The sequence below is a fragment of the Alosa pseudoharengus genome, unplaced genomic scaffold, assembly GCF_046254945.1.
Source record: "Alosa pseudoharengus isolate Yale_2024_CS ecotype anadromous, Long Island Sound unplaced genomic scaffold, YU_APseudo_1.1 YU_APseudo_1.1_scf_17, whole genome shotgun sequence".
NCBI lineage: Eukaryota > Metazoa > Chordata > Actinopteri > Clupeiformes > Clupeidae > Alosa > Alosa pseudoharengus.
The window spans coordinates 12,305,826-12,333,325 of NW_027468640.1; the positions used below are offsets into that span (position 1 = coordinate 12,305,826).

The window sequence follows — 27,500 nt, forward strand, 5'->3', positions numbered from 1 at the left end:
TTCTTGGCTCAGAAATGCTAAAGTTGCTTCTGGTGTTTTAGATAATATGCACTCTAATTCATTACTGTGTGTGGGCCCTTTTAAACCCTTTAGTCCCGCAGAGCAGATGACTTTTGCTCCGTATCTGTGTCAAAGTTCCATCTGTCACATCCACTCGCTTGACAAAGCAGCACCCAGCATCCCTCCAGTGTCATGGAGTAGGGTGGACTTAGATGGGAAATCTAGTGGAATTCAGTGCTGGTTGTTACAGCTGCCATGTCAGGATCTTGGCACCCCTGGGGGGGATCAAGGGTCCCAAGGCTCCATCTAATCCTGCCAAAGAAGTAGGCTGAAGCAGGCACAAGTACAAAGAGCGGAGAGATCAGTAGCTTGGGAACGTTTAATGGCACCGTGCCTTGTGGGGCCTTCACTTGTGTAGTTATCCCTGTACTGAGGTCTGAAGAGTTTACTTTAGGGCTGGGATAAACGATTATTTTTTAAACGGTTAATCTAGCGATTATTTTTTCGATGCATCGATTAATCTAACGATTCATTTTTTCAGTCCGATTCGATTCGATTATCGATTATCTCCCCTTTAATTGACTAATAGCAACTTATACATGTTGATTTACATATCTGAATGAAAAAAATATGAATTCCTTAACATTGGAATATATGTTTATTGCTCTTAAGATTCCAAAATAAAATACTATACAAGTGCAAAGTAATAGCCTGGCGGGGCCATCCTATATCATTGACATGTATAGTCTGGCATCGAATCATTCACCTTGCTTAATCCAAGGGGCGGGCAGAGAATTGTCTTTCAAACTGCCTAGGCATGCAATAGGCCAGCGCTACGACCATATCCGTATCCGGTCGGCAAAACGGCAAATACATCCTTCTTCGAAAGGAATGACTTAAGTGCATTGTGTTGATCTACTTTCAAAGAAAAGCACAAGTCCAACTCCTCCAAAGTTGACGCCAACGCCGATTCAAACAACCGCTCTTCGTTTGCCATAGCCACCTTCCTTGTTGTTCACCGTCGCAGGATGTCGTTATCCAGTTAAGCCCGCCTTAAGACTCTCTAACGAAATAGAGCGCTGTGATTGGCCGTCATCCACGGTGTTAAGCCAATAGAAATTCCTATGGTTCGATACTAGACGTACAAGCTGAGCAAATTAATTTGCCGCCGCTAGGGTGCGTCTAGATTTCTAGGCTAGCAAAGTAATGCATTCTTAGTCAGAGGTAGCATTCAGTTCAGTTCAGTAGGTCTAATTGAGTGCCTGTCACTTTAAGACGACGTTCGTGAGGGAATCCCTGCAATTAACATTAACAACATTAAAAAGCTGCTGATGTGTGAATGCAATTCATAACGTAGTTAGTTCAAATAACGGTTCATAGCCTACTTCTCCTTGGGACAATCACTTTTGAGTCTTGCTGCCCCTCCTCTGCATGTGCATTTAACACAAAATATTCACGATTGTTGAAGGATTGTTGTTGCCACGTAGAAGCATTGCATAGAACACGGCTGGCTAAATTGCTATTAAATCCGCTTAGCATCATGACCATGCTGTGCAAATTTGTTCAAAACTGCTGCAGTCAAGTTAACTCTGCTAAGGTCTCATCACAACATAACTTAGTTTGGTCTCCTCAATGTAGGCTAAGTTATGCAATCAAGCAGTATCTCAAAGCTAACGTTAGAATACTGTTCGGATGTCCAGTTTAGCATGCTTACTTACATCTGCTTGTCAATTTCGTTACTCATGTAGGGCTCATTTTATTGACTCTGAATGTTTGCAAAATCCCAATGTAAATGGAAAAGTGTTTTGCAGGCTCGTTATGAGAGAGCGGGGGCGGGGCAGGGAAAGGCTGCGTGCGTAAAAAGTGCAGCTCAATGAAAGGATTTTATCTTATTTTTAATTTAAATAGTACAACATCTGAACATCAATGTGTGACGACCGGTTTTGAGTTCGTGGCGCCCCACCACCGATTAGTCAACGTATGGGAAACACTGAAGGTGTAAAATTCAAAATATTTGTCAGCACACGTTTTGGGTCTGACAAATCGACGCGCATATTTTGCGTCGACGTATTTTTTGCGCCGAAGTAATCGATTACGTCGACGCGTTGTCCCAGCCCTAGTTTACTTGTATGACACCCCTCAGAACAAATCAGATCAAATTCTATTCTATCTGTTCTATTCAAGGATACAAGGACACAAGGATACAAGGAGGTTTATTTGTCACATACATCGTCATACTAACGTAAAGCATAGTGAAATTTCATTTGGTGTTCAGCTTTTTCTGTGCAAGTGTGAAGAAAGAAAGATCAAGAAATATTTTTAATAAATAGCAAGAGAGAATAAAAAGTGCAGTGTGTGTACAGTCCATGTAAAAAATAAAAAAGTTGATATAGGGTGTGTTCGAAACGGGAGACAGCTGCCTACTGCCTCCCTCCCTACATAGAGAGCTGTCTCACTAGACATTAAATGCATCTTTTAAAAATGAGCATAGCACTCTAGAATCTTTGGTTGACACTACGGTATGACGTTAGCAAAGGCCTAAAGTTAAACTAAATTAGCTTACGTAAGCTAGCAGGCTAACGGTATAAATTAGTTTTACGGCCGGCAGATATATCAGACCAGACGCTATTAATGGTTACAACAATGGCATAATCAGATAGTAAATTGTTTATTTCTAATCTGTAATCTACAAATCTAAGCAAAATAAGGTCACACAAATGACATTTTAAACAGATTCAGCAGCCATTACCGATGTCATCCGCCATGTTTGTTTACCTTTCACAGCTGTTTCAGACGTTGCCGCAAGGGATTATGGGTAGGAGGGAGCATGAAGTGTGCATCGAAGATATCTAAAAAGGCAGCAGAATTTGTTTTTTCGGTTTCGAACCGCACTTGCTGCCTTGCTCCCCAGTTAGATATCTTAAAAGGCAGCAACTTTACCCGTTTCGAACACACACATAGTCTTGTGTGGGTTTGCTTGAGGATAGAAGCTCCTCCTCAGTCTCTCTGTTCTGGTCTTGTAGCAGCAGAGACGTTTGCCTGACCTCAGTGTTTTGAAAAGTCCATGATCAGGATGTGACGAGAAGATACTTTGGGCCTTGGTACATAGTCTTTTCTTGTAGGGAGGGAGAGGTGCTCTGATGGTGCGTTTGGCAGATCGCACCACTATCTGTAAGGCATTGCAGTCACGGGCTGTACTGTGCTTCTCATACCAAGTGATGATGCTACTTGTCAGGACACTCTCCACCGCTGAGGAGTGTTCAATTTGATCTATTCTATTCCATTCTCTTCTCTTCACTTGTGTAGTTATCCCTGTACTGAGGTCTGAAGAGTTTACTTGTATGACACCCCTCAGAACAAATCAGATCAAATTCTATTCTATTATATTCTATATGTTCTATTCAATTTGATCAATTCTATTCAATTCTATTCTATTCTATTCTATTCTATTCTATCCCATTCCATTCCAATTCTATTATATTATGTTCTATTTTATTATATTCCATTCTATTATATTGTATTCTATTCTATTCCATTACAATCTATTCTATTCTATTCTATTCTATCTGTTCTATTCTGTTTGATGTCATTCGACGCTTCTCAGTTCAAATGCACATGTTTATCTAAAGCATCACTTGGCAGAGTAACAGTGCTTGATAAGAGAGAGGAAAAGGAGACCACCATACTGGTATATACAGAGACACACAGTAGAAGAGATAGGACATATGCTACACTCCCATTAAGGAGGTTGCTCTCGCTCGCTATGTCTATCTCTAACCTTTGTTTTCTCTCTCAGGGGCAGATGTTTATGTGTTAGAGAACACTCTCTGCACAACTCTCCTGTTTAATTTTACATGAAATATAGTAAACTTTCCGCTTATTACGTAATCAGTGCACACAATCTTCTGCTTTTTCTCTTCACTTAAAGGTTGTATGAGCGATAGCGGGGATACGTCACTTCTGTTGATGTTCAAACAAAAGAGAGAGCTAGCTCGTTACTCCCTCCCCCTCCCTCCCGTGCAATTGAAACTCTCCTAAACGCGCATCTCGTCAGTTATTGGTTGAAACACTTTATTTTGCCTTTGAGTGGGTTGCCAACCCTTGTTGGTAGCAATTGTTTTTGTGTACAGATCTCGGAGCCTAGGCTGCCTACAGAGACGCGTTTTTTGACGGCCTGCTTATGGGGCAGGCAGCTAGCGGATCGTTAAGAAAGATTAGATGAATGTGATCATTTATGTTTGGGCCTTTTTTGGGCCTGAAATCGCTGATACAACTTTTAAGATCTTCTCTCTCTCTTTCTCTCTCTCTCTCTCTCTCTCTCTCTCTCTCTCTCTCTCTCTCTATCTCTCTCTCTACGTCGTGCCATCCTGTTGCTGTCATTAGCATCCTCTCGTGATCCATCATTCCACCCTTTCTTTTTACTTTTACTGTTATTACCTTCTATATTTGTGCCCGTTTACTTTATTCTTTTGGATCTTCATTTACCTGCACTTCATTACCACATTACTGCATTTATACTTTGTCAGTTTGATGAATGTCTCTTCTCAAGCCTTCCCGCATAATTATACATGAGACACCTACACACATATTTGTGCAGGAACAAAAACATAGTCCTTCATGAAAAAGATTTCCATCCACAGCAACCCACATACTTCTAAAGGCCTTGACACACATAAACACCACACACAACACCTACATGTATAACTAGTCTCTTCATATGAACACACACACACACACACACACACACACACATTGACACTTCCATCACTCTTAGCCAGCCAGTGGGGGGATTAGTCATGGCACCACCACCTGAAGAGGAAGCGAAATGCAAAATGACAGAAGGAAGCCATTATCATATCCCCTTTCCTCCGCCTCCAGAACCGACCGCAACGCCGCCGAGCACTTCCCCTCCCCTCCCTTCTCCTCCCCCTTTCACATCTCCTCTTCTTCCTCTCCGTTTTCTCTTTCTTTCCCTCCCCCTCTTCTTCCCCTTCTTTGTCTACTTGCTGTTTACCTCCTCTTGTTTATCTCATAATTCTCTTCCTCCTCTTATCTCTTGTGGCCTCTCTGTTGATGTTTTTTTCTCTTTTTTCTCTCCACAGTGTGACGTCTGGAACACACTTGGTTATTATCGTTATAAACCGTGTGTCCAGATGATAAAAGGAGAAATACGGCAAGTTTTCACATAGCTCTTCGGCTACAGTTTCGGTCGCCGAGTACTGAAAGAAATAAAAATCAGCTCTCCGTTTTCTTGAGGTCACCGAGTACCGTCGGTATGAAAAGAACAAAAAAATCAATCAGATTTACCTGGCTGGAGTTGCTACAGTCAGCAGCTAACGCAGCCAGGCCTCTATACAGGCCTCTACAGCACTACATTCTGGGGGCATGTACATGGGAGCTCACAGACATGCCCCCAGAGTGTAGCACTGTAGCTGCTGACTGTAGCACTGTAGCTGCCCCCAGAGTGTAGTTCTTTTCGTACCAAACGGTACTCGGTGACCTTGTGAAAGCGGAGATCTATGTGAAAACTGGCCAGATTTCTCCTTTAAGTGTGTGATATGGTCAAAGATAACTGCAGTTTGAGACTTTGTGACTGTATTCACTGAGGGGTGGCGGCTGCTCCATTCACTTGTGTGTTTTACGAAACACCTTTGCATGCCATGAGATGACTTACCTTACACTCACTCACAAGCACATGTTAACCTACTATGATAGTGCACCCTCTGTATGTATATATTTTTTGTTCTTTTTCCTCTCTTTTTTTTTGTCTTCCTGTTTTCACCCAGCTCTTGAGTACGCATTGCATTTTTATAATTTTATATTTCTCGTACCCTGTGCCAATCAAGTCGTCTACCGTTGGCATTTTATAATTTTATATTTCTCGTACCCTGTGCCAATCAAGTCGTCTACCGTTGGCAGATGTGCTCTGTCTGCTGTTGTGATGCTGCATTCCATAAGACTGTCCTAATCTACCGTGTTCCATTTCCCCCTCAGCAATTTTTAATACCCAAGGCTGGATTCCAAACCCCCCAACCCCCCAGCCTCCAGATCTAGTGCACAGACTCTGGCCGATCCGATTGAAAAGATAATATTCAGTATTTGGTGAATCCTATTTACAAAAATCACAGGATATTCAAGTGAATGTTTAGCAACAAAAAGTATCTTCTCTGCATTGTTATGATATTGCTGTGTTTATGCTTTGAAATAAGACTTCTGATCCTGCAGAGGTGTGTGTTAGGCTGTTACTTTGGCCTTGATGCATTTATGTTTTTACGAGTCTCATTCTTTTACATTTTAAAGCAGGCCGCAACATTGGACCACTCGGCCTTGTACACAGCCTGTTTTACAGTGCATGTCACTAATCACTGTGTTATACGTACATTGTGTAACAGGACACCGCTTGATGGTCTGTACTTACATAAAACTAGGCTCACAATTATATAAGCACACATCTTGTAATGCCTTTATAACACTGTGTGTGATGGTGTAATGGCAGTCTAACAAGGGCTGTGCAATATCAGGGGGTGGGTAAGTAATGACATGTGATGGAGAAAATAATGAATGAATAAATGAATGGATGGATGGATGGATGGATGGATGAGCAAGTTAATGAGCAAATGAATGAATGCATGGATGGATGAATAAATGAATGAATGAATAAATGAATGAATGAATGAATGAGTCATGTAAGATTAGATCCGTGCAATCGTCGTCTAACGAAAAGCATGTCAAACTTTAATTGAAAAGTGTGCCAAGTGTGCAGAAAATTGTTTTTTGATTACATGGCTGTTTGTTATTCTGGCAACTTGGCACATCCTCTGGTTGTGAGTGTGTTGTGTGTCTTTAAAGTGTGTATGATGTAAGAAAAAGGGATGGTATACTGTAATGCATGTACTAATATGATCAAAGTATGGAACGCCAAGCATCCTCCACTGACTTGTTTTATTGTGCTGGCTTTGCTGTTGCATAAAGCAATAACCTTTCAGATTCTTTCAGAGGAATCATTTGAAGCTAAGCCGACCGCTCTCTTCTGCAACACTTGCAATTGGGCTGGGTAACAAGAAGAGTTTCACCAAATTCAAATTTTCATTCAGAAGATTTAAATGGTATTGTACTGTGCAGTGCGCTGACAAGCAGAAGAATCCGGTGAAAGAGTGAGGACCAAATGGCTGCATAGAGGTGTCGAAATAATGAGAAGTATTAATGAAAGGCAGATGGCATGGAAAAACTCAAAGATAGGAAAGATCTCACAGGCTATGTTAATGATCCATTGGTCTTCTTTATTGCATAACCTCAGCATATGTTCAAGCATTATGCCTACTGCCTTGAGAGAGCAGCTTAGGTTCCTTTTCCTTGACCAAAAATGTTTCAACAAATTGCTCCTTACTGTCCTCTATCCCTAGCTGCCTGTTCCATTTGTGTGCTTTTAATAATAATAAACAAGTGTTTGTACATAGCCATTGCTCTTCTAAACAAGAAACAAACAAAGCGACTCCGACTGAGCCATACACTTTTCTAGCCAATTAGCTCTGTGCTTTGGGAGCCCACCTGAGTCATGGACTAAACCTTTAATCCCATGCTCTGCAGTCCCATTGTGCACCTTTATTATTTCCCCTTTGTAAAAACACTTTGAAAAAGGCCTTCACCAAATCTCCGATGGCCTCTTCTTCCAGGAATCCCCCTCCCCTAAGGGAACGAAAGTCTTCAGTTTTTATTAGTTTGTTCCTTTTGAGAATATCCTTACCTTGAATCTTTTTAGTCCTTGAATGTCTCCTACCATTCTTCCTGCAAATCCCTGACTAATTCTCTTTCCAGGAATCATCTTAAGTTCCTCCATCCTAATGACACTTCCCTTGAGAAAGAACACATGGAAAAAATTCATGTCTGAGTCTCAAATTGTTTTGCCTCTCCTCTCCTGCCTCTTCTCCTCACCCCCTCCTCTCCTCTCTTGTCCTCTGCTCTCTTCTCTTATAGGACCGGTTTGTAGGATTGTTACCGAACGTTCTGTAGGCCAAAATCAAAACACTGGTGAACGTTCTCAAGACTACCTAGACGAGAGCCTTTTCTGAGATGCTGAAAATTCCAAGAGATTCCGCCCCATAACTCATTTTTTTACGGGTTATAATAATGTTGTCAAATAAGCAATTACTTCAATTCATCGTGTTTCTTTACTCTCGTTACAATTTATTTTCCATTATTTCCTACATACTGGTCCTTTAACTTCTCTTCTCTTCTCTTATTCCCTCATCTCCTCTTCTTTCCTCCCCTCTCCTTTCCTCCCTCATCTCCTCTCCTTTCCTCCCTCATCTCCTCTCCTTTCCTCCCTCATCTCCTCTCCTTTCCTCCCCTCTCCTTTCCTCCCTCATCTCCTCTCCTTTCCTCCCTCATCTCCTCTCCTTTCCTCCCCTCTCCTCTGCAGGCCCTAAGATGGCAACAATCCCATAAGAAAATGAAGAATTGAATGTCCCTCACTGCATGTCACACTGTTTCTGACCTTGCCTTGTTTTGCTTTAGTTATCCCCCTGTGCTGAAATCACTCAGAAATGTCCAACTTACTCTCTCTTGTCCTCTCCTCTCCTCCTCTCTCTTGTCCTCTCCTCTCCTCCTCTCTCTTGTCCTTTCTCCTCTCTACCTCTCTCTCATCCTCTCTTCTCCTCTCCTCCTGTCTTGTCCTTTCTCCTCCTCTCTTCTCTCCTCCTATCTCTTGTCCTTTCTCCTCATCTCTCCCATCCTCTCTTCTCCTCTCCTCCTCTCTCTCTTGTCCTCTCTTCCCCTTTCCTCTCATCCTCTCTTCTCCTCTCCTTTCTCTTTTCTCCTCTCTGATCCTCCTCTCGTCTCCTCTCCTCTCTCGTCCAGGCATCTCCATGCCCATCCCGGTGATCGGTCTGCACAACCAGGACAAGGTGTTTGTCAACGGCAGCTGTGTGATGAACGAGGAGCGCTTCATGTTGGTGGGCTCCTTCGTGGCCTTCTTCATCCCGCTGGTCATCATGGTGGTCACCTACTGCCTAACCATCCAGGTGTTGCAGCGGCAGGCCACCGTCTTCCTCTACGAGGGCAAGACGTCCTCCTCCCAGCAGCCCTTGAACCCACCGTCGACGACATCGTCGGGGCCACCGCCTGGCTCGGCCACGTCGCTGCCGTCGGTGTCCAAGTCGGCGGCGTCCTCCGTGGCTCCGTCGCGACGCAGTAGCCTCAACTGCCTGCGGGGGGCGGTGTCGTCGGGGCCGAGCACCACCACGCCGTGCTCGGACACCATCTCCATCATCCCCAGCTCTGAGGCGCCCTCGCAGCTCAACTCGCCGGCCGCCGGACGCGACTCAGCCGGCGGCGGTAGCCACGGCAGCAGCGGCGGCGGCGGTCGCCGGGGCATGATGCAGGCCATCAAGAACGAGCGCCGCGCCTCCAAGGTCCTGGGCGTGGTCTTCTTCCTCTTCCTGGTCATGTGGTGCCCGTTCTTTGTCACCAACGTGCTCTTCGTCCTCTGCCACCAGTCGTGCAGCCGCCAGCTGCTGGAGGAGCTGCTCAAGGTCTTCGTGTGGGTGGGCTACATCTCGTCCGGCGTCAACCCGCTCGTCTACACGCTCTTCAACAAGACGTACCGCCGCGCCTTCTCGCGCTACCTGCGCTGCCGCTACCGGCCCTCGGGGGCCAACGGCGGCGGAGCCCTGCTCAAGCCCGTGCCGCTGCACGTGGTGCCGTGCCCGCCCTCCTCGCACGCCGTCACGCCCGTGCTCCTCGCCAAGGGACACGCCGGGGGGGGGGAGGGGGCGGGGGTGGGGACCGCGGTGGACCGTAACAGCAACTGTAAAAACGGCGACGGGAGCGCACTCCGGAACCTGGAGCTGGGCCGCACGGACGATGATGGCGTGGAGACGGGGCTCAAGGTCGGGCCGCTCTCCCAGCTGTCCGTCAACAGCTGCCACGCCCCCAGACAGGACACCAGCAGCGTCTGATTGGTTGGTTTGGGCTTTTTTTGCAGTGAGGTGCAGGAACAGCATTGTGGGATTCCATGGCAATGAAGCAGATTCCCATAATTCCACACACAGGCTTCAGGATATGAGTGTACATGCTGGCAGCCTCTAATACAGGGGACGCTGGCTGCTTCTGAGTGGAACCAGTCTGTAGACGGACCACACATTAAACGACACAGACACAGACAAAGACACAGACAGACAGGTGTTCTCATTTCATGCATCAGGGACGAACAGATGTACTAAATTCACTAACTCTCATACCTCCTTTGTGAATATTCTTTATAACAAATCAGCATATTTATGTTGAGGCTTTTAGCAAGACAAACTGGCACTTGTTTCAGTGACCACAAGTTCATGTTTTACATGCAAAAAATGTATGTGAATTGAAGTGATGATGCATGACTCGAAAACGTTTGTATTGATTTTATTTTTCTTTCATTGGAGATGTTGCGTATAGAAGGCAACGAATTTGAATGGAGTCAAACAGCCATCTGGTGGCTGATTTTGGAAGTGAACTTAAAAAAATACTAAATGAACAACTGTTGATCAAATTAGTAATGAATGCCTACTTATTCAACTGAAGCCAGCAACACTCGCATTTTCAATATAAAGATACATTTTATTTTCAAGCAATTCCCCGTTCTGGGACATAAGTAATGACCAATGTGTCAGTATTTTCTATTAACTAAACTAAACGTCCATTATGACCAGGCTTTTTGTAAACTTGATTAGACATATATTATATTTATCCAATTGAACCATCCCAGGCTGACGTTCAAATAGACGCATCATCCATTGAACACTATACCATCAGACCATAAGCCTACTTCGCTGCAAGATGGTCAACAACTTAGCATGCTCTGCTTCCTTCTGGCCATCTTCGAAATCTTGAAAGTAGAAACGTTATTCATGATGTAAACACGTTCAAATTACACTTACAAAAAGTAGTGTGTGCCACTACAATGTGTACCAACGTTAAAATGAATTCAGATGAAAGGGAGCTTCATGCTGGCTCTTATCCTGTGTCTACGGGCTTGACTGGCATTGGCATTAAAAGTAACCGGCAGAGACGCATAACGGAATGTAATTCAAACTTTGATTCCTCTTAGCATTCAGCGGCAGATCAAAGTGTAGCACGGCTAATCTTATGGAATGTGGTGTGATACTGACGTTAAGAACTCCCTGCGCTTAGATCGCAGCGGGTGGGGGACACGGCGAAGTCGAGTCCAAACAGAGGCGTGGTGGACATTTCAAAGCTCTTTGAATCAACGTTAGCCATTGAATTATACATCAGAAATGAACACAGACCAGATGAATTGCACGTTATGAATGTAGAGCTCTATTTTTCTTTTCTTTCCTTTTCTGTTTTGGTCGTGGCAATATCGTGGAGTAGACAACCCTTGTAAGGGAGACGTGTGTTGGCCATAGACAACCAAAAGACAGGTGTTGAACAAATTTGTATTGTTATTTTTCAGACAAACTCATTGCAGTATACCATGCAGTCAATGTTATAACGTAAATATCTGTGTGTAGAGTTAGCAACATGTCTGTATATCTTGTCTAAAATGCAATTTTTATACCTGTGCGTGTTTGTCTGACACACCTACTTTGTTTAGGCTACTCGAATATCTCATTGTTGTGATGCTGCTATTTATTTATTAAAACGTCCTTGTGTGTGCATCATTACAATTGGGCCAAATATCATTTTTACGCCCGGAATGTTGTAAAGTGTTGTTGTGGGTGTTTGTCTGTGGACGGCAGGCTGCTGATTTCAGTACCAAGGACAGCGCAAGATATACGTGTCTGCTCCCCTGATCCAATCAGGACATTCTCTCTCACTCTCGAACCCACGCCCTTTACCCTGTGACAGAGAGGAGGGTGGACATTTCTCCACCAACTTTACACGATTGCAAGTTCGCACTCCATATCCTCGTGGCTGTTTCTTGAGAACTTAACGATTAAATTCCGTGTAATTATTTTGTGCTTGAAGAATATCCTTAAACATAGTGACATAAACGTTTGAGAGTGCATGTCATAGGGCAAAACCTCCTTTTCTTTTATAACCAGTGTTTCAATCCATAACTCGCTATCTCTAGTTTAGTTGATGAAGTTTATAGCCTATTCAGCCTAAGTATTTTTTTACCTGTGTAGGCTACAGTTTATTTGTAGTGAGCTGTACCGAAAAGTAATTCACGACACGTTAAACAGGTGGGTTGGCTACAATGACATGAGTCGAAACACTAAAGCGGGTTTGCGAAACACTGTCCTACACTGCCATCTTTTGGCCAATATGTAGAAAACAGATGAATAGTGGTTATTGCCATTTTCAAGTGGGCCATCGATTCTGTCCGCCGCATGATTCTCGCCCTTTTCATTAGCTGTAACGGTTGTGAAAACGAATGGGGAAAGAGACGTTAAGTGCATGCAACCTGGAGATGCATGGTGGTGGAGGTTAGGCCTACTATGTAGTATAAATATAGGCTACATTTGAACTGAAAGCAAAATTATGCAGGAGATATTCTGAAAATACAATGTGTCTCGTTCTTTCATAGCATTATTCCGAAAACGATGACTTTTTGATAAGTAGGCTATTTTCCTCATTGTTCATTCATATCGTTGATATGATCGTTTACCCTGAACTAGGCCTAGGCCTACTTACATTTTTATGCATATTGTATCATGCAGAATAGTTTATCACGTTTTTTCCTGTACTACTTACAATTTTTAGAGAACAAAAACTACAGGCTGTTTTACCTTTCACAAAATGCCTTTTATACTTGAGATAAATTTGCAATGGCAGAGAAGTGACTTTCCGCTACACTGAGTTTTTCGCTTACCTGATAACACGAGACCTGATAACACGCTTTCAAATAGAGTGATCTGCATCACTGATCACAAATAGAGCGCCAGCATCATCAGATGAAATGGGCTGCCGAAAAGAAACCCCTCTGAATCACATTCTCACTACTTTGGCTGTTGCACATCTCACAAAATCACAAATATACACGAGATACTACTGCAATTGTAAGGAAGTTTATTATAGATAGTTGATATAAGGGGTGCTGGGCTAACGGTATGGAGTTCCCCTTTTCCCAGAGGGCGCAAGAGTAGCGGTACTGTAGATAAAACATGGAGGTATTCTAGGAAAACAATGCGGCCAATAGACGGCACAGACGTTTCATAATATCTAACCAAGGACTCTGATGTGCATGGCTTTGTCCGTGCTTGGTAGGCTATACTTTAGGAATGTCGCGGAACCGTCCTTGTCCTCGACCCAGTTTCTGAGCATTTTCCCATCTTTTCAGCACGCTGCCGCTGCTGCTGCTGCGCGTGTTTGCTCTCTCGGTGGGGCAGTGGTCGGGGATGTACATGTAGCCTACAACCGCGCCTGCGCAATACGCTGCGTTGTTGCAGCTCTCTCCCCCCCTCTCTCGCGCTGGAGAGTCGATGCTACCAAGGAAACACACATGCATCCAGGCATCCAGCGGACACAGATTTCTGGATTTCGGCGGCAGCCCTGGTGCATGTGATCCTCATTAGTTGATGCTAACCCAACGCGTCCCCACAGTATTGGGAGGCATAGATATGTAAACTCAACTCAAAAAACACTCGGCCGCAAAAGAGAAGATAGGAGGAGGCGTCTACGTCTGCAAATACAGGTAAGCCCAAATCGCTCTATAATCTGATCATCGGTGCTTGCAGGCAGCTAAACAACCAAGCGGATAGCAATATATATTGTTCGCACTTCTTGCCTTTGTAGTAAAGCTACAAGACAACACGTTGACAACACACAAGCACCGTGTATCTATAATGTACATTGGTTCTGGGGGGGAAAGCGTCATTGCGTATTTGAGTGGAATGACATTTCTATCTTCATAAGCGAGTGAACGGGTGTTGTGTGTCTGTGTGTGTGTGTGTGTGTGTCTGTGTGTGTAGCAAGTTCATGATCGCATTTGTGAGGTATGGGTCAATGTTACCGAGAGATTATATGATTTGTCAGCGCGGGTATTATTCTCATTTGACTTGTATCACGGGCGGGGTACGCTTTGACAAGCCTTGCAAACAAGGCACCCCGTGACTGGTGGCCGCGGGAGAGCGAGCAGGCGAGTGTTCTCGCGGATGCGCGAATGGAAAAGCGCTTTCAGGCTCGGGCCTACCCTCGTGCCCAAGTTCAGCGTTTGTTTACTCTTGTTATTGTGGCACACTGTTGTTGATTGTAACAGGTTGAGCATTTTACCGCTGACATTCAGGAAATCAAGTGACTTCTAATTAAACCGTATTTTGTTTGTTGTTTAGGCCATATTTGTACACTCGGTCTAATTCCAAATTCGGTGCTAATAACGCAATATAGTGGTGTGTATAATGGCCTACAATGTTGATTTTCTGTATTTTGCTTCCTTGTAGTCTTTATTGAATACAGATGAAAACTATTGCCGTTATCGCAATACAGTAATCACATTACTGATTTTATCCTTATCCAAATGCATTTATTATTGTTATTATTACAATTATCAAACGAATAAGAGTGCCCATGTTTTGTACACTCATGATGCAGACCTGTTCATCAAATGGAGGGGGTGTGCGAGTTAGGGGGGGTTAAACACCGCCCACCCCCTGAAGGCAACCTCGTGTGTGGAGCACCACTCACCCCAAACCTCTAAGCACAACAAAGACCCATCAAAACAAAGGCCCCTGAAGGCAACCTCGTGTGTGGACCACCACTCACCCCAAACCTCTAAGCACAACAAAGACCCACCAAAACAAAGGGGCCGGGCAGGACCCACTCCAAAACAACACTGCCTTTGCCAAATGCCCCCACCCCACACATACACACACACACACACACACACACATACACTACCATCACCAAGCTCTCTAAGAACCATAAGACGCCCCCTTCCCTCACTAAATAATTTAGATCCATTTAAAAAGCCATGTGTACAACCCCTGAGGTGAGACGATGAGCTGTGTTTTAGTGTCATGGAATCAATGGCCAGACATTTGATTTTACTGACCCCTTCAGTCACCTTGACCTTGCTAAGCCTTTGAACCTACTGCCCTGCTCTTGACAAAAGGCTACAAATGGCTGTGTGTGTGGAGGGGGGGTGGAGGGGGGGGGGGGTGTAAGTGGCCGGGAAGTAGTGCGTTATTTAACATGTCACTCCAAGGCTAATTGAGTTGGCGGGTGGGCGGACAGACACATGCGGCTCTCTCGGACGTCCACTGCCACGCTCCGCTGCCCAGCTGGGGTGTGAAGTGTGAAGGGCCTGGGTGTGTTTTGGACATCTCAATTAAGGAGCCGGTATGATCCCTTTCTCTCTCTCCGAGTGGTGAGACAATTCACGTATAGCCTCGCAAATGTGTCGATCTGGCGTTAGCCACTCAGCATTCTGCATAACAGTCAGCATTGTCTGTCACTGAAAGAATTAGTGAAATGTAGTTTTGTATGCTTTGGCTTTTGGAATATTTCATAGTTTTATAGAGAGTATAGTATGAAAGGTAACAATTTCAAACTCAATAAAAATGCAACAATAAAATGACAGGCCTTGTACAGTTTTGCATTATCTTCTTTCACCTGTCCTATTAAATTATGTGAAGTTGCTGTTGTACAGTTGTGATGCTCACCATTTAAAAAAAACAAACAAATGTTGTCTTTGAGTAGCTGCCTATGATTCAGTAGCTAAATAGCTACACTCAGGGGTGGAGGGGTCTTGTGAACAAAAGTGAGGCTCTTTTACAGACTCCTGTTTAGGCCTTATGAGAGAATGTTCTCCCCGTTTTGCTCAGCTGTCAGATCAATCTTCTCGGTGATGACTATTCCAGAGAGGTGTTCTGCCTGTGTGATCCGTGTTCTGGAACTAACAAAACCCCGGAACTTTGACCCCTTCCAACTGGGTCCAGTGCTTTTGCACAAAGTAGATGTGTCTCTTCTGGATCATTACCCCCTACCCCCCCACCCACCCACCGACAGACACACACTTCCCTGGACATAAAGGTCACACAAGGTCAAACAAGTTTCCACTTCTGCATCTCTCATTTAAGTGAAGAGAAGGGTCCCTATTGTACTATATGTACCTCTTACTGTTACTGCTCCATGTTGCCCATAATTGAATCTCTGTATTTCTTGTGCAAGCTTTTAGTGCATGTTTCATAATGTTAACTGAACACTGCTGGAAACAATTGAAAGAAAAACAGAAACTAGATTAGATTGGAAGACCACTGCAGGCTGTTTTTCCTCGTTCTCTCACTCTCTCCGGGTCTGGTTGGCACGAGGCAGGGTCTTTTGTTTCGAACTCTTTTGTTTGGGCAGAAAAGAACTGCAGAGTGTACGCAGGCAGGCCGCTCTTTTGAAACCCACCACAGTGCTGTGATCCTGTGACTCCATGTCTCTGCTCTCTACTGTACTGCTGTGTATGACTATTACAGTCTGCTCTCTACTGTACTACTGTGTGTAAATACATGACTATTATAGTCTGCTCTCTACTGTACTGCGTGTAAATACATGACTATTACAGTCTGCTCTCTACTGTACTGCGTGTAAATACATGACTATTACAGTCTGCTCTGTACTGTACTACTGCGTGTAAATACATGACTATTACACATGACTATTACAGTCTGCTCTGTACTGTACTACTGCGTGTAAATACATGACTATTACAGTCTGCTCTGTACGGTACTACTGCTTGTAAATACACGACTATTACTGTCTGCTCTGTACTGTACTGTGTGTAAATACATGACTATTACAGTCTGCTCTGTACGGTACTACTGTGTGTAAATACATTTAGCTGCTACAGTCTGCTCTGTACGGTACTACTACTGTACGTGTAAATACATGACTATTACAGTCTGCTCTGTACGGTACTACTGTGTGTAAATCAGTGGCGATTGCTGCTCTTTGGGACAGGGGAAGCTCTGATAAAAATGGTAAATTATTAAATTAATCTTATTAAGGTGCTATATTGTTCTTTGAAGGCAAAAATGATCCCAAACAGTAGGCATGGCAGACATGGCATAATGTAGCCTACACCGTTAAATAGCGCGCTACCTAACTTAGCCTAAATACACAACTGCAACAAAAGCAAGTCACAAACTCTGTAACTCCACATTACGGTTTTATTTACAGTATGCTATTTACAAAGACAAATAGAAACTGTATTGCTCCCAAATTATGAGAATTTGAGCTGCAACTTGCCTTATCTCTCGACTTCACCTGCCAACACTAACTAACGTTAACGCATCCCTGCCTTGAACTTGAACCACTTCCTGTCAGATCGCGACATATGCTGTCAATCAAAAAGAGTCCGGCCTCTATGACGGTTCCTCCAATCATCATACAGAAGCTCGGCGTCCAGGCCATCCCACTGTCCCATTCACTCCCAGAGACGCCGGGCTTCCCTGGAAATGACGATTTTGTGGCGCTTGTCCAATAAAGAGCTAGCTTTTCTGCACTGAGGTCAGCCCACTCTGAAAGTCCAGTGAAGCCGAGCGTCTATGGGTTTTTTGCATGTTTTTTTGATGGATCGTGTCGTCACAGCAATGTATTACGGGTGCGAAATCACGATAAAAGACCGGCAAAACCTTATTGCTGAACAAACTAGCCATGAAGATGAACATGTTTGCAGCATGTTGTAGTTGGAATAGTAGGCTAGAAGCTAATGTAATAGTGTTATTTGATGCGATTTTCCGTGATATTTTAGAGGAGGCTGAGCTTCCCCTGTAGTCTTAGAGCAATCGCCTCTGGTGTAAATACATGACTATTACAGTCTGCTCTGTACGGTACTACTGTGTGTAAATCAGAGGAGGCTCCTTCATTGAGGAAAGGGAGGAACACCCTCCCTAAAATTTCAGAGAAAAATAAAAAATATATAAAGTGAATTACTAATCTGATAAATTACTGTTAATATTACTATTTTTAACACTTTGAATGAACAAAATCGTTCCCCTAGTTCAAAATGCCAACAGCACCCCCTATCGCTATTGAAAATTACTGTATGGAGGAGCTTCCTCCTCAAGCCCCTCATTGAAGTCCATTATAAACGCCTCGGACCCCAGCGGCTCGTGAACCAAGGGAGGAAGCTCCTCCGTACAGTAATTTTTAATTGCGATAGGGGGTGGTGTTTTTAGCGGCAACGGTTCAATAACGTTATCTGCAGTCTACGAATCTTATGTTGAACGGAAAGCTTGTTTTTTGCTCGTGAAATAAACAGTACAATGGAATCTCAAATCTTTTATACATTCAAATACACTGCGAATACACTGATGTATGATGAATGTTTATCAAAGCAGGAAGACCAGCTCCAAAAATTCATATTCCAAAACAAGACGGTAAGGCTAGTGTAGGCTACATAGTCAGACAAATAGGCTACTAATGGCTAACTGGTAACGTTAGCACAGAAAACAATCAGCCATAGCCTACTGCTGACCTGTCACATACGTGGACAGTTCACTTGGTAGGCTAATCATCCAAGTTATGCTTTCATAAATTCCCACTTAGCTATTACAACCTGTCTTTAAATTATAGCGATTTGGCTTTAAAAACAATAGCATGTTACAAAAAGACACATTTAAGGTCTATTTTTAATGGTAAATAGTTACATGGTTTTATAAAACAAGTGTCTATTTTTATTATTATAGACTTTTCTGCCAATATATTACACTGAGCAAAACCTCCAGACTTTCCGTAATTTTTCACATCTGGAAAACAGTATTTCATAACTAGACCTACATGTCTTCCCTGACTTCCCAGACCTAAATTTACATTTATTTACATTTACATTTATTAATTTAGCACTATTATCCAAAGTGACTTATATATTTAAATTATATTACAAAGTCCATTGTCCCATTGTTTGGGGTTAAGTGCCTTGCTCAAATGCACAATGGTGGAAGCCAAGAATTGAACCCACAACTTTTCTGGCTGCTGCATGCTTGCCTAGCTCCTTAGGTCAGACCCCCCCCCCTCCCCTGCTACATAGTACATACTGCTGCTATAAATGTGTCTGGGTAGGCGGCCTACGTACTCTATTGTTCACATATGCCACCAACACCATCACAACCTCACATTTGCCACTAACGCCAATCAAGCAGACATTCCTTCCTCCGTTATTTTTTTAACCACCAGCCGCCACTGGTGTAAATACATGACTATTACAGTCTGCTCTGTACGGTACTACTACTGTACGTGTAAATACATGACTATTACAGTCTGCTCTGTACGGTACTACTGTGTGTAAATACATGACTATTACAGTCTGCTCTGTACTGTACTACTGCGTGTAAATACATGACTATTACAGTCTGCTCTGTACTATGCTACTGCGTGTAAATACATGAACATTACAGTCTGCTCTGAACTATACTACTGCGTGTAAATACATGACTATTACAGTCTGCTCAAGTGGGACTGTAGTCCTGCAGCTACTACTGACCGTTCCAGTAGGGCTTAGAGCAAACTCATCCTAGCTAATGGCGGACACTGGCAGTACCAGAGGGACTTCCAATAAAATGCCAAATCATTAAAATACTATAGGCTAATTATTATAAACTTATTACATTGACAAACCATTTCTGTCTGACACCTGTCACATGGTGGAAAGGCTCTGTGTTAGATGGGCTGTTCCCATTACAGATTACAGATCCATTACATTGTACTTTTACAGTGGTTGTTGTCTGTGTAATGTTGTCTGTGTAATGTTCTATTGCATTGCATCACAGTCTACATAATGTCGGAACAACTGTTCATCAAAATGATTTGACTGCTACTCTCTGTATGAGAGAAACTGTTCCCAGAAAGTATTCTGTTCAGTTAATTCAACTAATCAATTAATCGATTAATTGCTGCAGACCTGCTCTCTCTCTCTTACGCGCTCACTCACACACACACACACACACACACACACACGTACGTCAGCAGCTAACCCCACCTTAGGGCATGCAAACTGACTCAGCAGCATTTGGAGCTGCGCAGTCCAGGCAATCAATCATCCGTTGTCAAGGAGATGACCCCACAAGGCCCATAGTCTCCCTGCTGCTGCTGCGGGTACCGCCAGGGCAGTTATCGATATTTCTATATCGATCGTCTGTCGCCCCCCCGTGCCTCATCGGTAATGACGGCGTGTTATAATGGCATTATCAGGCATCAGAGCATGACAGGGGATCACAGATTAGTGTCATGTTATGCCACTTTTCTGTCAAAGCGGAGTTAACCATTTTAGACTGCATATGAATATGACTGTAGAGACTTAGGAGCCATGGAGAAGGCAACATGCATGAAATCAATAGCTCATGGAGCTAGTGTTTAGCTGATATGATGCTAATGTTAAGCCTATGATGCTAATATTTAGTTTATATGATGCCAATGCTTAGCTTATACAATGCTAATGTTTAGCTTATGATGCTAATATTTATCTTATATGATGCTAATGTTTAGCTTATACAATGCTAAGGTTTAGCTTATGCAATGCTAAGGTTTAGCATATGCAATGCTAATGTTTAGATGATGGTGAGGTAAATTGTCAAAGCCTTGCACACATCACAAAGTGTATGTGCTGGATCCAAGGCAGTGCAATATGAAAAAGTATAATACCGAAGTCTGCACACTGTAGCTTCCCTTTCAATGCAATTTGAATGTAATATAATGTCCACATTTTATGCAGCCCTCTGCAAAGTGCATGAAAACTGACACTGTCACAAATATGACTTTTCTTCAACTAGAGTGAATATATTTTATTTGCATAGCTCAGCACTCTTCAAGCAGTGAGCACAATCACATAAAAGATTGCCTTGGCTTTACTGCCAGAGAGAATGGCCACGATGTTGGATTGCATACACCTTACATTATTATGTTTAACAACAACAACAACAACACATTACATGTATACAGCTCTTTTCACAACACTCAAAGCGTTTTACAGTGAAGGGGGAACCTCACTCACCACCACCACTGTGTAGCACCCACCTGGGTGATGCATGGCAGCCATTGCGCCAGAACGCTCATCACACACACACCCTTGAGGTGGAGAGTGAGGGAGTGAATGAGCCAGTTACACTGGGAGATGATTAGGGGGGCCAGATTGAGGGGCCGTTTACACGAAACCGCCGGGAGAATTTTCTCTTACCTCTTTCACACCTTTAACGACACCGGCAAGAAAAAACCTCGCGTGTACACACAGAGGTGTAACCGGCTAAATGTGCTGTAGTGCATATGCCAGACCAGTCGATGGCGCCGCTGTGCAGAAGCTTCACGATAATTTCGCGTGAATCGCGTAGAAGAAAACATTGTTGAAACAGTTTGTTAAGCCAGACAATGTCTAATAAGGGCTCTGGTTAAGCAGTCACATGAAATAAGGAGACTACAGACAATTCGGTTTTCAATTCAACTGTTAAACTAATCTTAAAGTTCATTTTCAAGGTATGTGACTGCTATGTGAAATTTCAAATGCTTAGCCTACACATTGCATTAGGTCTGAGAAAACACTAACATGCAGTAAGCTAATGTTTAACTGAGTTAAGCTAACGTGTGCTTCTAACTTAGCCACTAAAGGCTGATAGGCTACATTGTGCACATAAATCATGACAGGGGAAAGAAAAACATTTTAATATGATAAATAAATGGTTTGGTTTGTTTTGACAAGCAGCATGTCAGGTCGAGTGCCGTGGCTGAGTTGAGAGGTGGGGCTATGTCGTCATAAAGTTGCCTGCTTCGAACCTACAGGCGTCTACACGGCGAGTTAGCCGGCGGTTTCAAAAGTTCCCACTTCGGAAGCCGGTTTCAAAAGCTATCGGTTTCAGTCTCCTAAACTGCCGGCGTTGTGTACACGCAAGGCGCAACCGTTAACAAAACCTCACCGGTTTCACAAAAACCGGCGTCGTGTAAATGGCACCTGAATGAGCCAGGGTGGGAATTTAGCCAGGACACCGGGGAAACCCCTACTCTTTGCAATAACATACAGGAGATTCATTTAAATAGCCAAAGTTTCGTATACAAACGATCCACGAGTATGCGGCAATGCAAATGGTTTGTTAGTATAATGTGCAGCATGTCTATGGCTTCACTTGGTCCAGTTCAAAGAGCTGTGTTGTCCTGAATGCAGCCTCATGACTCTTTCATCGACTTGCATTGTATTTAGCAAAGCGCTACACATGGCACACAGTGGCTTTACAAGAGCACTGGGTCAACGCTACCTGGTTTGCATGCTACAGTAACTTCAGTCGACAACACAAGGCATATAGGCGTTTTTTACATGATGTCAAAACGATTGATTCTTGACATTGTTTGGCTATTTCTAGGTACTTTTGGAGCTAAATTGAAAAAAATCTTCACATAGCACCTTTAAAATGCGGGAGTATTGAAAAGGCTATAAAGATGGGTTATGCCCTCATCTTGGTGTTTCAAGTTGCCATGGGGTCTTTGAGCTGTTGAGAAGCATAATTGCTTTTCAAAGACATGGTGGAATTTCCTGCAGTACAAACGGATAACTGTTCAAAAGAGGTCATCAAGTGGATCATCGCTGAAATAACTGTCTCTTCACATGACAAAGATGGGTATCTGTGAAGTCGCTGTGAAGACATTGAAGGAGAATTTGAACGCTGTGCTCTGAGAGAGTCTCAGAGCTTTTGTACAACCACAGTGTTTCCCACAGAATTGAATTCTATTTGTGGTGGCAGGTTTGCAGAATTAACAGTTTTTAACAAATTAGCGCGGCGTGGTTATGATGCTAACTAGATTTAAGCACAATTTTTAGTACAATCTGGAAAATCATTGTGTGGTGGTCAATGTTGATGTTGTGGTGGGCCGCAACAAATAAGTCAATGTATGGGAAACACTGAACCAGCTACAAAACTACACTCAGCTAAGCCACCTGTTTTGTCATACAAGACAATATGGGAGCCTTGGCTCTTACAGTATGAGCATTTAGGCCGCATTAGACGTATCCCTGCACCTTTCATGCCACAATGTGCCGGGTGCGAGATAGGACCCTTAAAATCAAGACTTTCCTGTTTTCATTTGTCTTGGCGCTGTCTGTGCGTGTGAGTCCTCTCTGGGTATTGAGCGCCTTGAAGCAGTACAGCGACACATTCAGCGCTGCTGTGACACATATCTCGCGCGTGTCCCAGATTTTTCACCTGTCACATCCTAAGGGCAAATCTGAAGGAGCCTCCCCACTTCCTCCACCCTCCCAGAGAACGATGGCCTGTACTGGGCTGTGTCTGTTTTACTGGACTGACTCTGATGTCCTGTGTTAAACCATGGACAGTCTGGTCATTCGATCCATTGTCCATTTTGATAGGGGCCCCACATGTAAATACCGGCTAAAGCACATGATGTGCATTTAGCAAATCAGCACACGCATTCAGCATGTCTAGATAGACATAATAGAGAAAGAAAGAGAGAGAGAGAGAAAAAGAGAGAGAGAGAGAGGGAAAAAGAGAGAGAGAGAGAGAGGGAAAAAGAGAGAGAGAGAGAGAGGGAACAAGAGAAAGAGATGCCAAATAAATAAGTGTGTGACACATTAAACTTAAGACTTCACTTGTCATTCAAATTAGGGACTATAGGTTCACATCTCACACGTGTCCCAGATTCTTCTCTTGTAACGCCCTCTAGGCAAATCTGAAGAAGGCCACTCACTATCCCCCAGACTAGTAGTCTAGCTACTCTCTAAACCACAGACAGACTGGTAGTCTCACTACTCACTAACCCACTGACAGACTGGTAGTCTAGCTACTCTCTAAACCACAGACAGACTGGTAGTCTCACTACTCACTAACACACAGACAGACTGATAGTCTAGCTACTCACTAACCCACTGACAGATTGGTAGTCTCACTACTCACTAACCCACTGACAGACTGGTAGTCTCACTACTCACCAGGCCACAGACAGACTGGTAGTCTCACTACTCACTAACCCACTGACAGACTGGTAATCTCACTACTCACCAGGCCACAGACAGACTGGTAGTCTCACTACTCATTAAAAGCCACTGACAGACTATAATCCTCTATATCAACATATGTGTTCAGAAGTTGTGTACTGGTCAACACTTAGATCTCTTAGCCAATATGTAAACAGAGATTTGGTAATCAGCCTAGCTTCCTTGAATTGGGCTAGTTCGAAAACTTTATGGAGAAGCCCTAAAGGACTAGCTAAAGTTAGTTTAGCTTCGGTTGTGTGTGAAAATGTCACTTGGTTGTAACTAGCGTAGTGACCTTGAATTGCAAAGAAGTAATTTTAAGAAACCCTCATATAGGATTATTTGGACAAATGTGGACCCCCCCCCCCCCCATGGAACATGTTGTCCTGTCAGATAAGCATAATGCCACTCTTTATCATTAACATGATTCAGTGGACACACTTGACAAAAATTATATTTTATTATCACATTTTCAATTTTATGTTCAACATGTGGAAAATAATTGGAAAAGTAATCAACACTTTGCCATTTTGTCATCCACTGAACTGAAAAAGTTTAATTAAATCTGATGGATCATTTGCCGTTGTGTAGGAATGTAAGGCTATGCTTCCCTTTTCATAACTTGATTGCGTAGATTTAATTAAATGAAATTTAAATTGGATGTTATCATGAAATGATTAATAACCCATGCCATGGCATAGGCAGATTTAGAAATCTTCCCTGAAGTTTGATAGCTTCCTCCCCAGGAAGTAAATGGAGCCCAGAATAATGTAATAGCCTACCAGCTCCTTTGCACAGACAGGTGGCAACTGCAGGTTTATTGCCTTCATTGAACATTGGGAGAAATGTAACACACTTATGTGAAGGTTTTGCATAATCCGGACTGGCACTTTGTATGACATCCAGCTTCCATGAATCTATCCAGGAAGATGAGTTGTGAGTGTTTTGGTGGTAGGCCTTATGCCAGCAGATTGCTGAAAGCAAAAATTGCTTCCTCTCAAGTTGTGAAATTTTGGATCTTGCTGAAAAGAACTGTCTGGGTTTGTTTGTGTGTGTGTGTGTGTGTGTGTGTGTGTGTGTGTGTGTGTGTGTGTGTGTGTGTGTGTGTGTGTGTGTGTGTGTGTGTGTGTGCTTAATGGCCTCTTTTGCACTTATTATCTCAGTTGGCTGCTTTGGCAGTGAGCTCCTGTGAGTGTCCGCTCTGCTCTGCTCTGCCTGGATGCTGAGGCCGGACTCTCCTCTATTAATACCTGGCCGTCTCCTCTCCTCCCTCACTCCGTGTGGGGCAGGTGTTTCTTTGCCTACTCAGTCCAGCTCAGCAGTCTGCCCTCAATGACCCCCAGTACATGGGGTGTAAAGGTACACATATTCGTACCGAACCGTTCAGGTACAGGACGTTAGGTTCAATACAGAAGTGTACCGAATGCACAAAATGCAGTCTTTAACAGTAATCAGCAGCAGGCTTTTTTTGCTTGCGGACCAGGTTTAAAATTCGAGTTTCCACACAAATATATTACGTGGTTGACCATTTTGTCAGTTTTGTCAATTAACATCAAAAAACATTTGACACCTTTTCAAAATACTATTCCCGTTGCACATCAGCAATATTGTCAGTGGATTTTTAGGTTAGCAGTACCTACAGGCTTACTGTACCGAAAAATTAACCAAACTATGACTTAAAAACTGAGGTACACACTGAACCGTGAGTTTTGTGTACAATAACACCCCTAACCAGTACGGATGTGCTACAATCCTATCCATGCCTATTTGCAAAATTCTGCATCATAATAATTTGTCATAATGTCCTATGCAGGGATGCGCAGTACTTATGATACACATATTTAAAATATGTATTTCAAATACAAAATAGTATTTTGCCATTTGTTTTTTATTGGCTTGAAGAAAATGGTATTCGAAAATTCGGTATTTTGTATCAAAATACTATAGGTGTGTATTTTTGTAGTTAAAAAATATTGCCAAATATTTTTGGTAAAACCATTATGAGGACATCATAAAAGTGCAAAACAATGAATGTATCCTCAGGCTAGTGCTGATTTAGTAATTTGTGATCAAGATGAGTAACATGTAGGTTGCTCACACACACACACACACAAACACACACACACACACACACACACACCCCACCTCTCACATCAACCACAAGCTTCTTGAGAACTTAAATCAGCAGAACACATGGAAACTGTTATGTAGTTCCCCTGCAAAATTGCTCAAAAAGTTATTGTGAGGTATCCTTTTTGGTCAATATTTACAGTGCATGAAAATGCACTGTTCTTTTATCCGAAGTCTTATTCTTCTTCTTCTTCTTCTTCTTCTTCCCACCAAATTTCTGCATCTAATTCAGCTTCAACCGTTTAACGTAGAAACTTCGTTCAAACTTTGTAACGTAGGTCTAGTTATTGTATACTTTTTGGTCAATATTTTGTTTTGAAATGTAGTTAACACATGTGAGATGTCATGAATAAAAATAGCGTGACTGACCTTAGTCGATTACAGTTGCATTTAACAGAGACAAATGATTGTTTTTAAAGAAGCATAAAACTGTCCTGCACTGGAATGAGTTGGCATGAACTGACCAAATGGGCTTGAACTGACTAAAGACCTGACCCAAACTCAGCCCCTCTGAATGGAGCCAATTTGAGCTTAATTGAGTCACACTGAATGGACGTGAACTCAATGAAATTGAACTGAATAAATGGGTGGACTGGAAAGGACCAAAGGAGGGGAGAACAGAACACATTGGAACAGAACAGAACACATTGGAACAGAACAGATCGGAACGGAACGGAACGGAATAGCACAGAAGCGGACAGAATGGAAAAGAAGCGAACAGAATGGAACAGAACAGAGAACCGAAGAGAACAGAACTGAATGGTCTGCACTGGTCCGGCTGGGTTCGGTCGGCCAGAGTCGAGCTGACACTGCGAGGACACTCACACAAACACACACACACACACACACACACACGTGCACACAAACACATGCACACACACACACGTGCACACAAACACATGCACACACACATGCACGCACAGACACACACACACACACACACACACACACACACACACACACACACACGTACACACACACACACACACACGTACACTCAAACACAGCCAGGCACAGTCAGGTTATCGAGTGCACTGGTCACATGGTCTGTGCTTGCTGGTTGACTTGGTGCGATTGTGCTGAGGGCAACATATTTAATTGTGTGTGACGAGGCCCCGACTGAGTGGGAGTGAGTGTGAGAATGACAGAGGAAGAGTGTGTGTGTGTGTGTGTGTGTGTGTGAGTGTGTGTGCGTGTGCGTGTGCGTGTGCGTGTGTTCAGACACTACCCAGTGTGGAACAGAAAAGGAAGTTACACCTCTGGTAAACTGATAAACCGTTTCTCCCTATTTCTCTCAATATCTCTTTCTTTTTTTTCCTGCTTTTTGTCTAGTTTGCTTTCTGTAGCTGTCAGAAATAGGACAACAACTTGTCAGAAGGCTTTCATGCCCTCTTCAGTTTCCCTTTCCTAAGCTGTAGATTCATATCTATGTCAAGAGTCCCCTTTTTCTCTTTTTATCTGTTTGTGTCAGTCT

The 27,500-nt window shown here is 43.3% G+C and overlaps 2 protein-coding genes across 3 annotated transcripts in view; both read left to right on the forward strand.

Moving 5' to 3' along the window:
- htr2cl1 (5-hydroxytryptamine (serotonin) receptor 2C, G protein-coupled-like 1) overlaps nt 1-11,605 on the forward strand; it is a 21,517-nt gene extending 9,912 nt beyond the window's left edge. The window contains exons 2-3 of the mRNA XM_076289595.1: nt 7,975-7,979; nt 8,847-11,605. Of these exons, the coding sequence (XP_076145710.1) occupies nt 7,975-7,979; nt 8,847-9,956 (1,115 nt within the window). The 3' untranslated portion in view covers nt 9,957-11,605. The remainder of the gene's footprint in view (nt 1-7,974; nt 7,980-8,846) is intronic.
- Nucleotides 11,606-13,591: 1,986 nt separating this feature from the next.
- Nucleotides 13,592-27,500, forward strand: part of LOC143127956 (actin-binding protein WASF3) — a 47,367-nt gene continuing 33,458 nt past the window's right edge. For both annotated transcript variants that reach the window (XM_076289641.1, XM_076289642.1), the window contains exon 1: nt 13,592-13,636. The gene's annotated coding sequence lies outside the window, so the exon portion shown is untranslated. The remainder of the gene's footprint in view (nt 13,637-27,500) is intronic.